This window comes from Onychostoma macrolepis, chromosome 02 (assembly GCF_012432095.1).
Source record: "Onychostoma macrolepis isolate SWU-2019 chromosome 02, ASM1243209v1, whole genome shotgun sequence".
NCBI lineage: Eukaryota > Metazoa > Chordata > Actinopteri > Cypriniformes > Cyprinidae > Onychostoma > Onychostoma macrolepis.
The window spans coordinates 32,652,040-32,665,064 of NC_081156.1; the positions used below are offsets into that span (position 1 = coordinate 32,652,040).

Here is a 13,025-nt window from a genome sequence, read left to right on the forward strand (position 1 = left end):
TTTGCCCGACCCCAAGTCTTTGAATTGCAATTTCTATTGTGAACTGCTGTACAGTATGTACCTGACTTGCGTACAATAAAGCATTCACCTCAGATGTCCTGTTTGTGCTACAAGTAAACACAGTCTGACTGAATGAATGAATATGACATCAAAGAAAAACTCATAACTAAGTAAACTTGCAGTCAAGTTGAAATTGAGGTCGAAAGTCATTAAAAATCCAGGCTCGAACTTATCTTAACTTAGGATCAAAGGAATCAAATATCCTCCGAGATGCTGGAGAAATTATTTAGAACACGCTGCTGCACAAATTTCGGGCATGAAATTGCCCTTTAAGGAAGAGCCCGTAGGTTTATCTGTCCAAAGGACAAACTCATTTCACAGCTAGCGCTGCAGTCGCTAAAAGCACCACAGCCATCTTACTGTTTTTTTATTCACACATTCACAAATCAGTCCCGTGAACATCCCCGTCTGATGCTTACAAACACCTGTGGGATTGTACTGACCTCAAAGAAAACACCTAGATTTTGATTTTGCCAATAAAAAATAATATGGAGAAATAAACGAAATTGTAAATTAATCATTTTGCTATTCAGAAAACCAATAGGAAGTCATCAGAACATTTTTAAGCTAGAACGTTAGGAAACAGATGAGATTTATGAGTTTTGAATTAAATTTATAATGTTTATGTAGAACTACTTGCATTTATTCAGGATACACATAATAGAAAGAGACTTGTAAGGATAAAATCAGTTAAAGATTTACCTAATTAGTATATTTTTTGTTTTTATTGATTTTGAGGTGAAACGTGACTTGGACATTGTGTTTTGTTAGATTTATCTGAATACATCAAAGTCTCTACAGTGTTTGTCCTTGTGCAAATTAGAAATCTAGTGTTACAGCTCGTTTGTCTCTCGTTCATGAGAATAACTGGACCAACGGTTATTATTGAATTATCGTCTAATGTTATTGATGCATCCATCACCACTATTTAGGGAGTGTTTGTGTGTATACGGACACCTGCTCTGACAGACAGAGTGTGTGTGGGAGTGTTTGGAGGTCAGATTTATCACTGTGAGTAATTGGCCAATATACTCTGGTCTAGGATGGCTGCCTGCAGCGTTCAGAATCTGGAATTACAGAGGAAAGTCCTCCAGCTGGAGAAGACCAACACGTAAGTCTCGTTTTACAACAATATCAGATCCGCTCCGCTCTGACAAGGCTATAAATCAATGGTTCTCAACCGGTTTTGCTTCAGGATCTGGATTTACATTGGACATCAAGTGGCCTAACACAGTACTGAAACTGCTATTGTATAAAAAGAAATAAATTAAGTATACAATTTTCTTCCTACAGTCATTGAGGATGAGTGCATGTCACAATCTGTCTGGCATCTTGGCCAGCTTCTACCATTAATCTGATTTATTTTGGTATTTGAACTATGCAATATTATATATGTAGATGCTTATTATCAACTGACACTGCTTTCCCTCCTGCTGTTTGTGAATACTTTTATCACATTTTTACATATGTATTATCTCATCTTTACATTTTGAATCACTTTTTATTCATAGAATGAATGCACTCAAGGGAACATACATTTATGAATTTAAAAGTAACATAAACTTTTATAGAAACATATCATGGACAGTGACAAGCTGAGATCAACCGTTGTAAAATATGAACTGTAGGTTTATAACCTGTTTATGTAAACTATCTCTTTAACTGCGCTACAAGCCTGACTCAATCACATTCCGTTAAGAGATTCATTTACAAAACGTCTCTTCTTTCAGTCTTTTATAGGTTATTTTACAGTCTATTTAACATGCTATAAAATCAGCTATTAAATTTAAAGGAGATGTCTAGTGAAAACAAACATTAAATAGCACAATAAACCATGATCGGCGGTGCATTATAATGACCACATTTAAACAGTGTTGTTAGGCACGATGGAAAGAAAATGTTTTTTTTGTGCATTCAAGACACCAGAATTTGTCAGTCATACCAAACCAGCACTGTTAGAAAATCACAATATTTTCATTTTTGAGGTTTTTAAGGTTATTCATTTTTTTTTTTTTTTCTAAAGCTACACAATATAACTTTTTTGTTTAATAATGATCAAGTACATCATAAACCATCTGCCAAACCATGTTTTTGCCTCACCCCACATCATTATGGTAAACCTATAACAATTATTCATATTTTACAGTTGTCGGGACGGATTTCCCGGGAAACCGCATACTGCCGCCATTCTTCTGTGCGTGTTTATGTCATATCCATAAATAAAGGAAATCAGGTCTGGCTACTACTGTATATGCAGTTAAAGTAGCTTATAGCCAAAACAACTGAAACTCCAACCAAAAAGAGCTTGAAAGCAAAAATGCAACGTGACGCCCTTAATAAAACACGAATCAAGGTTTGCAGAGCACATTTGCTGTGCATTGACTAGGTTCACAAAACAATGTTTATGCTGGTAACAATGCTAATCTCTAAAACAGATAACGCATCGGTATATTTGCCTCTAAATAGCCTTGCAAAGTTATAGTTTACACCATTATTTGATATGAATAACACTTTATGTCTGAAGTAAGCCTTGGTAAACTTTTGTTAAAACAATTGTGAAAACAACAACGGCATATCAGCTGCTTACCTGCTCATGAGACATATTTTTCAGATATCCGTCTTACGTTTGTTATTGGGAGAGTTTATACCGGAGTCAAAGCACAACTCATTTGAAAATGCACTGTAAAATCATTTGACGCTTTCCAAAGCAGAAGGGCAGATACACTGGATTGTTTGCCAAATCTATTTCGTCATGCTATTATTACGAGGAAAACAGATCCTAGACCAGGAGCTTTTCCATCTAAAATCTATCAGTTAGACTATTAAACACGCTAAACTAAAGCCCGGCCATCCCCCTCGGTCCGGAGCGGGGGGCACAGGGTGATTGGCGCCAGGCCTGGTGACAAAAGTTACACAGTGTAGTTTTAAACCTGTTCCTTTGGCACCATTCTTTACTAAAAAATATGTTCAGTCCCATGTCAAAAAATTCTTAATGAATCATAATTTACAATTCCAAACGGAATTAAACAACAATCCTATAACAGTAAATAAAGATTTAGGATTAAGTGAGTTTTTATTCTGTTTTTATATCTATTTATATACTGATCAATCAGAATTTATTCCAAATTTCAGCAGGATCCATTTGACACTTTCAGGATTTTTGATTGATCCTTTTGGCTCCAAATTAACAGTATTCTGAAGAATATATTGATGAGCTAGAAGCATCTGGGTTGATGGACTGAACTTCAAAACTTATTTTAACCCTACTGACATTTTCAAAACACTTTGCAGTGCTGTGAAATCTTCCCACATGCTGCATATTTGTCCTCAGATGAAGCCGTTCTTTTTTAAAGCATGACTCAGTACTTCGCACTTCCAAAGTTCACATCAAATGGAAGTTCCATTACCGCTTCTTCTAACTTGGAGCACACTCTCTCCATCTATCTGTCAGGTCTCTGATGGAGCAGTTACGCCGGCTGCAGTCTCTGGTGATGAACGGCTCCAGTAAACCGGCTCAGACAGGAACCTGCATCCTGGTAAGATGACAGCGCAGGAGGAGGAGCCTAAGAAAGGAAAATAAATTAAGGAAGGAAGCAAGGAAGCTCCAAGCTTTGAAGGAATCCGCTCCAGGCGTTTTTATAACTGCAGCACAATCAAAGTCAAGCTTCAAAGTGAACATTTGCAGAAGAGGTAGAAAAAGGAGGAAAGTAAATGTTCGGTGACACATAGGCCAGAGAAGAGAGAGATTTCAGCGGTGTCTTCAGCATTACTTAATTAACTCGCTCTTCTTCTTTATTACAACTGATTACATCAGTGACTGAACTCACTGCCACTTTCCAGAAGAGCTTAACAATGTCTCAAAACTTTGCACAGATTTTCCAAGATAAAGTCTGCAACAAGAAGTCAGAAATCTTAAACATTTCTAAAGGGTTTAAAGGGCTCAGTGGAAAATGTGACAAAAAAATTATAAACTACTTTAGAACTACTTTAAAAATGATATATTTTGATATATTTTTTATAGTTTTAATTATATTATAATTAAATTATAAAATAATATATAAATATATAAAACTCAAATATAAATAATTAATTTGAAATAATTTTATTAAAAAATAAATATGATTTATATTTAATTTAAATATAATAATTTATGTATTTTTTATTATTTTTATACAAATATTTATATTGCTTGGATATTACTGTATTATATGTAAATTTGTAATATACATACACACACACACACACACACACACACACACACATATGTATATATACATACATATATATATATATATATATACACACACACACACACACACACACACACATATATATATATATATATAAATATATATATATACACATACACATCTATCTATCTATATATATATTTATTTATATATGTATATATTTAAATAAATGTAAAATTGTTATTTATTAAATTTAATTAGTGCTGTCAAACGATTAATCGCAAATAATCGCATACAAAATAAAAAAATTTGTTTGCATAATATGTGTGTGTTCTGTGTATATTTATTATGTATATATAAATACACATGAAAATATTTACATGTCTATCTTTATATTCATATAATTTATATTATAAATAAATATATTTAATATATAAACAATATATTTTTCTGAAATATATACATGCATGTGTGTGTATTTATATATACATAATAAATATGCATAGTACACACACATATATTATGCAAACAAAATCTTTTATTTTGATTGCGATTAATCGTTTGACAGCACTAAATTTAATTAAATAATATACTGATTTAATATATAATTTGTTTTTACAAAAGTTTTATTAAATTAATATTCTATTAAAAGATCTTTTCAGATAATTTCTTCCAAATGATCCGAGCTTTGTTCTTCACATACTTCTTTGCAGAGCCGGGTAGATTACTTCCAAATTGTAATCCGTTACTGATTCCAGATTACATGACAAAACTTGTAGTCAGTAACGTAATCCGTTACATTACACATTTCAGGTAATATAATCAGATTACTTTTAGATTACTTCTGATTTAACTCGTTTATCACATTGATTTAAATAGCATAATCTTGTATCATAATGATATAAAAAATGCAAAGAGTAAGAAAACTTGTTCCATTCATTGTAATTTACAACATGACGTGCATTAAACATAATATTACATCAAGGTTTCCCAAACTAGGGTTCGTAAAGGAACTGCAGGGGGCTTATTAGTTTAAAGAAAAGCTGACAATTAATTAAATCATAAAAAAATAAAACTCCCTTTCGAGGAAAGTCTCTTCACTTGGCGGCCATATTTGCAACGCCTCCGGGCAGATCTTAATGAATGGAGGAATCCTGAAATCTCAAAAACTGCTCGCTGAACTCACAATTAAATTACATATGTCAAATCAGCAACAACAGTCTTAAATTAATTGTCCCATGAATGTTGTTTCTTACGCTCAAATAGCGTTTAAAAAGCTTATTTTTCAGACTAGACCAGCCAATGCGCATGCGGTCATAACGTGCTTGTACTGCATTAACTCTAGTCAGGTTTCTATGGGAAATTTGGCTTTTTCATTTAGAAGGTGGGACTATTCCTCCATATTGTGCATTGCAGTTTCTCCCATTCATAAGTATAGGAGTGAACTGTCTTTGTATTTCTATAAAACACTTACATATTTTTATTTACCTGCATGCCATGTGATCATTAATCAACATCAAAGAAACCGTGAACATGCAAATGTGACACTTAATTATTGAAATATTTATGGAATGCCTGGATTACATGTAACTAAGAAATAACGCGAATATGTGCATTTTAATTAGTTATAATTAATAACACATGGTTAAAAAACCTACAGAGTAATAATTCAAATAAAAAATGAATGTTCATCAGTAGTTGATGCAATGTTGAAAGCCTTCTTAAACCTGAAATGATTTTTGTAAATCCAGTATTCAAATACTGTCGCCACCTGACTAATGACTGATCTTTGTGTGAATGTCCACAAAACTGGATTATATATACATATATAATATGTATATAATTGGTAGGCTATTTTAGAAAGGAAAATTTTAAAGATGAAAAAGCGAAATTAGGGAGAATCAATGAATTATGCAATCATGTAATCCATAAAAAAGTAACTGTACTCTGATTACGAGTATTTTAAAATGTAATTTACTCTAATTACAAGCACTTAATTTCTGGAATCTGATTATGTAATCCAGATTACATGCAATCACTTATGACCCAGATCTGCTTCTTTGTATACTCCTGACAGTGAAAGAAAATAACCAGAAGAAACAATAATAAGTGTTAACATTTTTTGTGGTATCATAAACAGAGTCTCTCTGCTCTGCAGGACATTTCGTACTCGCTGCTGTCCGCTCTTTGTCGAGATGCGTCAGTCGATACAATTACATTCTCCTTTATTAATAAATCCTAGCTTGAATCTCTCCCTTGAGCAGATGAATGAACAATTTCGAAAGTGAAGCACCGGGAGGGTGTTTGAATTAAAATGAACACAGATGCCATGAAGATAAATGGAGTGGACTGTCTGGATATTACAATATTGCTGACGTGTGTACTGAGCAGACTTGATGCTTTACAGCATCTCAAAAACATGTTTAGAAAGGAAAGAGCTGAAAAGGAAGGAAGGGGGAAGAAAAGCCCAGGAAGGAAGGAAGGACTTCATTTTACTATGATAAACTATAATAATTATAATTTATTAATGTACACTACTGTTCTGTTTTTTTAATTATTTTTTTTAGAAAAATAATATTTTTATTCATCAAGGAAGCATTCAATTGATCAAAAGTAACAGTAATACAAAAGATACAAAAGATTTCTATTTAAATGAATGCAGTTCTTTTGAACTTTCTATTCATCTGTGAATCCTGAAAAATAAAATGTATCATGGTTTCCACAAAAATATGAAGCAGCACAACTGTTTTCAACATTGATATTAATCAGAAATGTTTCTTGAGCAGCAAATCAGCATATTAGAATGATTTCTGAAGGATCATGTGACGCTGAAGACTGGAGTAATGATGCTGAAAATTCAGCTTTGCATCACAGGAAGAAAAAAAAATATTCAAATAGAACACAGGTTTTTTAAAATGTAAAAATATTAAATCTTTTTTTTTTTTACTGCTATTTTGATCGAACAAATTCAGCCTTGGTGAGAAATACATAAAAAAAATTCACCAACCCCAAATCTCTGAACAGTATACATAATTATCATTTTAAGTATATGAGAGAAGATATTGCAATATTGCTGACTATAGTAAATAACATCCTTGTTGTTCTGCATCTTTTTATCTTTCCTGTGCATGTAGCGGAAAGAGAACGCGAATGAGGATGATGATTATAATGAAAGTGTTGATTGGAACAAGCCGTTTAAAGGATGTAGGTCATCAGCTGACCCATATAGCAGGACTTGCTTATTTACTTCCTCTCGTTTAATATTCCTTCTTTTCCTAGGTGCTGGTCATCTCTTTCTCTCTCATTCTCATCCCGAGCCTACAGCCCATCTCACACAGGAGGGCCGCTGACCCCGGGGACTTCAGCACCGCGAAAGGTCAGTCAACATCGGCTTAGACATCATGCCACATGAAAAGCATCGCAGATCATAGCAAGCATCATAAAAGGGTTGCATTTGCATCATATTATGCTTCTGAATGCATTTCAGAAAACTGTGTAACTACCAGACATCTTTGTTTACCATCTGAAGCGTACAGTGAACCTTGTTTACTGACTCAAAATATAAGCTGCTGATTTTCATCTGTATAATACAGACACTCCACATCAAGGCGTAACCTGATTTATATTCAGGTTTTTTTTAACAGGTCAAAGTCTTTTGGGAGGCTGCAACATTGAAGTGAACAGACAATTTATAGCTCATATTTGAGCGCCATCAGGCACTTCCGTACTTTCTGAGCGGTGACAGCAATCAGAAAGCAACGGGGTCACAGCTGTCGGACGTTATGCAATACGTGTTCCTCACAAGCACAGACGCACTGAATATTCACCAGCATTCATTTTTCATGTGGCACAACTTTTCTTCGCAGCCCGTGTTTGACCTTTCTCGTACTCCGCTTGGTTTAATCTCTGACAGCGTTTGTTTCATCGTCTGCTTGCATTCAACAAAACAAGGTTACGCGGAAGATGCTGAAAACAAGAGTATCTTAGAAATCGTCATTTACTGCCATTTTAAAGCGGGGGGTTTCAAATTGGGCTCCACAAGAGGGTTCAAGGGAGGTCCATGGAAAATTGAACAGAAACAAAAAAGTAATTTTACAAAATGAACTGTAAAAGGTTTTAGATTTATTGTGAAAAGCACTATACAAATAAATGTAAATTGAAAAAGATGTTCTTGAGGTATCAAGAATGTTGGCGAGAAATGGATACAGTCAACTTGATACAAAGTAAACATATTTGAACATTTTCAATTTTTGTTATTACTTTTAAATTCAGTAAAAATAGGTATACATTGAAGGATATACAATACATGCACTACAAATTTTACAGTTTTATTTTATACAATGTGCAATATATCCTAATTTCCATTACTCATTCAGCCACTGTTTTAGAAACACTAAATTAACTTGTTAACTAGTTTTTTTTTGTTGTTGTTGTAATTTTATACATAAATTAAAAAAAAAAAACTTTTTAGATTTACAGTGTCAATAACTGAACAAAAAACATCAGTTTGTGAAAAAAGTCTAAATAGTATATATAATAAAATGTAATACATACATATATGTATACGTATGATTTACTTTTTATTTATACATTTTATTATTATTTATGTTATCTAGTTTTGTAAAAAAAAATATCTTTATTTACTTATAATATCATTCTTTTCTCACACAGTTTGGGTCTTTAAACATACGGTTGCTTTTATATTTTGCTTTTAAATAGTAAATATAGAAAAAATATAATAATAAATATATTTTTATTATTATTTATATTATTTAATTCATGAAAATATACAGTTGCTTTTTTTTTTTTTTAGCAAGAGGATCACCATATATAGTCAATGTCTTTCAAAAGTTTGAAACCCCTGCTTTAAAGAACCCAGAAACCAAAACACTGATCTGAAGAACCTTTAATGTCCCAGTCCACAATTTTCTTTTATCTCCACATAATTCAATTCAAGAACATTATTCAGTCAAAAATGGGTCTTGATAAGAAATTTATTCCTAGAACCTAAAAAGGTACAATTGAAGAACCGTATATTCACTCAAAAATCATTTACTCATCCTCATGTTGTTGTGACCCTTAAGGTTGAGTAAATGATGACAGAACCCTGAACATGTGTTGCATGTATGATGCTATATACTGTTCTTTTTCATGAAGCGAATGTGGCAAGATCCTGTTTTCATACTTATGTATAATGGAACTGCTTTTGGGCGAGCGTTTGGTGCTATGTACATACAAATGAAAAAAAGTGACTACTGACACTGCGCGTGCATGTTTGACTGTGAAAAGAACACACTGAATATGCAGCAGTGAGTCACTGTGTTGAGACTGAGATGATGGAGCGGCTCAGTACAAGGTCTGTTTTACTCTTCCCCTCTCTCCTGCAGTTCAGTCCAGGTCACTGCGCTCGGTGATGGAGGTCTACAGCATCCAGCCTGGCTACTCAGTCAACAGGGATGTGGACGTGTCCTCCTCCTCACGGCAAGCTTCGGCTCAGGCCCGAGTACGCCGACATGGACCCTCTACATCACAACCACAGCTACAGAGACGGTGAGCATCACCACGGAGATGCCATCACGGGCCACGCCGCCACACTGAGGTGGAAAACGCATCATGAGAAAGACAGGAAGTGATGTCACGGATTGGCGCACTTTGTATCAGACGTTTGACCAAGGCATCGCTGCTCATTCTGGCCACTGACAGGAAGTTACTGTCTGATTGACATGCAAAGCAGCCAACCGCTGTTTGTTTTGCTTGTACGTGGCATTTAGGTGCAGGTTTATCTGAACAGATTATACTGCAATAACAGACTGGAACTGTAAAAATATAAAATGTTGCGAAAAAGTAGATATTTTATAGACACTTTAGTTGAACTGCTAATAACGCACCTTAACTGTATTGTGAGTATTGTACAATGCAAATACATTAACCTGGTAAATTTAGTGACTGTTTCATCCTCAAGCGTTCATTGCATCAACATTTGGTAACATGGATCATTTCCAGTGCTCAGAGTATCATACAAAGATTTGATGCCCTGGCAAACTTTGGCAAATCTAGTGATTATTTCATCTTCAAGTGTTCATTGCATCAACATTTGTAAGCATGTGATAATGGCATTGCTGCTCATTCTGCTCCAAAAAACGCCCACAGACAGGAAGTGACCATCTGACTGACACGCAAAGCAACCTACCGCAGGCTGTTTTGCTTTTAGCATTTAGCGTGGGTTTATCTAAATATATTATACTGCAATAACAGACTAGAATTGGAGAAATAATTATGCAAATCATGATGCAGCACCATGCAAAACGTTGTGCAGACAACACAAAAAATAGTATGAAATAAAAAGAAAACCTACATATTTCATACATGCTTAAGTTTATTTGCGAATAACGCACCAAAACCAAACTTAGAGTATCATACAAAGATTTCAAACCTGGCTAACTTTGGCAAACCTAGTGACCATGTCATCCTCAAGTTCATAGCATCAACATTTGTAAGCATTTGACTATGATGTCGCAGCTCATTCCAGCCACAAACAGGAAGTGACCGTCTGATTGACATGCAAAGCAACCAACCACAGTCTGTTTTGCTTTTAACATTTAGGTGTGGGTTTATCTAAACAGATTATACTGCAGCAATATATTGAAATTGCAAAGCATGCAAAAGTTGTATAGAAAACACAAAATTTGTGTAAAATAGTGTAAAATGATGCAAAACAACAACAACAACAAAATCCAAATCACAGATGCTCACAGAGAATCGTACAAAGATTTGATGCAACTAACCTGGCAAATCTAGTTACTATTTCATCCTCAAGCACTCATTCAACATTTGTAAGCATTTTACATTTGAAAACACACACATGCTTATCGGAATAGATTCCACTACAAAAACACACTGGAATCGGAAAATAAGTAAAGCAAATAATGATGCAGCAGACTATGCAAAACCAAGAAAAATAAAGTTTATATTTAATAGATGCTTAATTTTACTTGCAAATAATGTACCTTAAACAAACTGTATTGTACAAAGACATCATGCAAATAACCTGGCAAATCTAGTGACTATTTCAAGCATTCATTGCATCAACATTTGTAAACATTAATTGTTTTTTTAGTGCTACTACTCCCTTAAATTGCATAAAACCAGCAGATCAGATTTGATATCACTACTTCTAAAGAGTTTTGTAGTAGGCTATGCATCCACAAATTTGCACGAAAGTCAAATGTTGGCCTGTGTTTTATACGTTGCCGTTGGGGAAGAGATTAATCAATGGGAATTGGCCTAACACGGCACATCACATCAAAAGCAGACGCTCCTGCCAAGAGGTGTGCGGATCACCGTGCCAAGATCTGCTTCGCCTCGGCCACTTGATCAACTCAGATTGATGCACAGAGCTCATCTAATTTGAGCACAATCAAGCAGCTGCACGAGCGCAAAGTACCGACCTACAACTGGCTGTTAAATCCAGACATTCATTAATGTAAGTTTATCTCCAGCACTATTTTCTCTGCATCTATCGCCCTTAATATTTATCTGAAGGGTTGTTTTTGTTTGTAATGTTGTTCTGCACAGAACTCCCTCGAGTGTTTTGACTCACTGTCAAATGCGGTTCCTGAATGCTAAACAACTTTGTTGCTCCGTAAACTATGCACAGTCCATTTAGTGTTATATTCAACACGCAGCAGACATGAACCCTAAAATGGCTATGAATGTGGACGTTTGTTCAAGCAGGTATTTGCTCTTTCTCACTCCACCTCCATGAACCTCCAGGAAGGTGTTGCCTGACTATCAGAATATGTATATAATTGGACCCGTGGAGTACTGCACATCTCGAGACCTCAGCGTTAAACAGCGCATCATGAATGGTCAAGGGCACACGCTGCTTTCCATTCGTTAAAAATCACCTTTCGTTCCAACATGCACCAGAGTTTCAGGTGCAGCTACTGATGTGGTGCGCTTTAGAGGTGAATGAGGGGCGGCGAAGAATAACAATTACCTGTTTCACACGAGGACAGTGCTTTTGCATCAAAACTGCACCGCAGGCGGCTCCTGGCACACAGTGCAGCTCCAGGAAATACAGCACAACCTTGGACAGAACGAGCTGCTTTGTTTTCTTTCTGCACAGCTCTCCTTTGGGCTTTTCATTCTTTTCATTTTTTTACTCCTTTTTTTTATACATTACATAATTGAAGCATTGAGAATATTATTGATCAACTGGCCAACAGTAAATGAGTATGTGAAATTGTATTTTCTGAGATAAAGGTTTCAAGATTTTCCAACATTGTGGTAAAATCTGAATGTATTTATTTCCTACCGCTTTGTATTTTTAGAAAATATTCTGACTTGAATGATGTTTCCAGATGTAAATAAATGACCTCAGGTGTCACTCGTGTGGGTGTTGTGTGGGAAGTTTCCTTGGCATTGATTTGAAAAGCTTATGATCGACACAGGTCGAGTGGATCACATTCACAATCTTTTTTTTTTTTTTCTTTTTAATTTCGCAAAAGCTCAATTTATGTGAATCCAGACCTGAGGTTTTAGCAAGTTGTGTTTAGAGATCTATTTATTATTTAGTTAAAAGACATCCTTCTTTAGAGGTTATTCCATGATCTTTTCATCAGCAGAAGAGTAACCTCATTATCAGACACAAATAACCAGATGCGCAGTCTCTCCAAATGAAAGCTCCTAGTCTAAAATCATGCGCAATGCATTTGAATTAGGTAGGAATGGTTGCATAACTATTTTGCAGTCTACAGTATTTTAAGATTTCTG

At 34.8% G+C, this 13,025-nt stretch overlaps 1 protein-coding gene across 1 annotated transcript in view; it reads left to right on the forward strand.

Moving 5' to 3' along the window:
* creb3l3b (cAMP responsive element binding protein 3-like 3b) overlaps positions 1 to 12,628 on the forward strand; it is a 28,118-nt gene extending 15,490 nt beyond the window's left edge. The window contains 5 exon segments of the mRNA XM_058763194.1: positions 1,103 to 1,171; positions 3,512 to 3,596; positions 7,530 to 7,626; positions 9,638 to 9,725; positions 9,727 to 12,628. Of these exon segments, the coding sequence (XP_058619177.1) occupies positions 1,103 to 1,171; positions 3,512 to 3,596; positions 7,530 to 7,626; positions 9,638 to 9,725; positions 9,727 to 9,883 (496 nt within the window). The 3' untranslated portion in view covers positions 9,884 to 12,628.
* Positions 12,629 to 13,025: the final 397 nt, after the last annotated feature.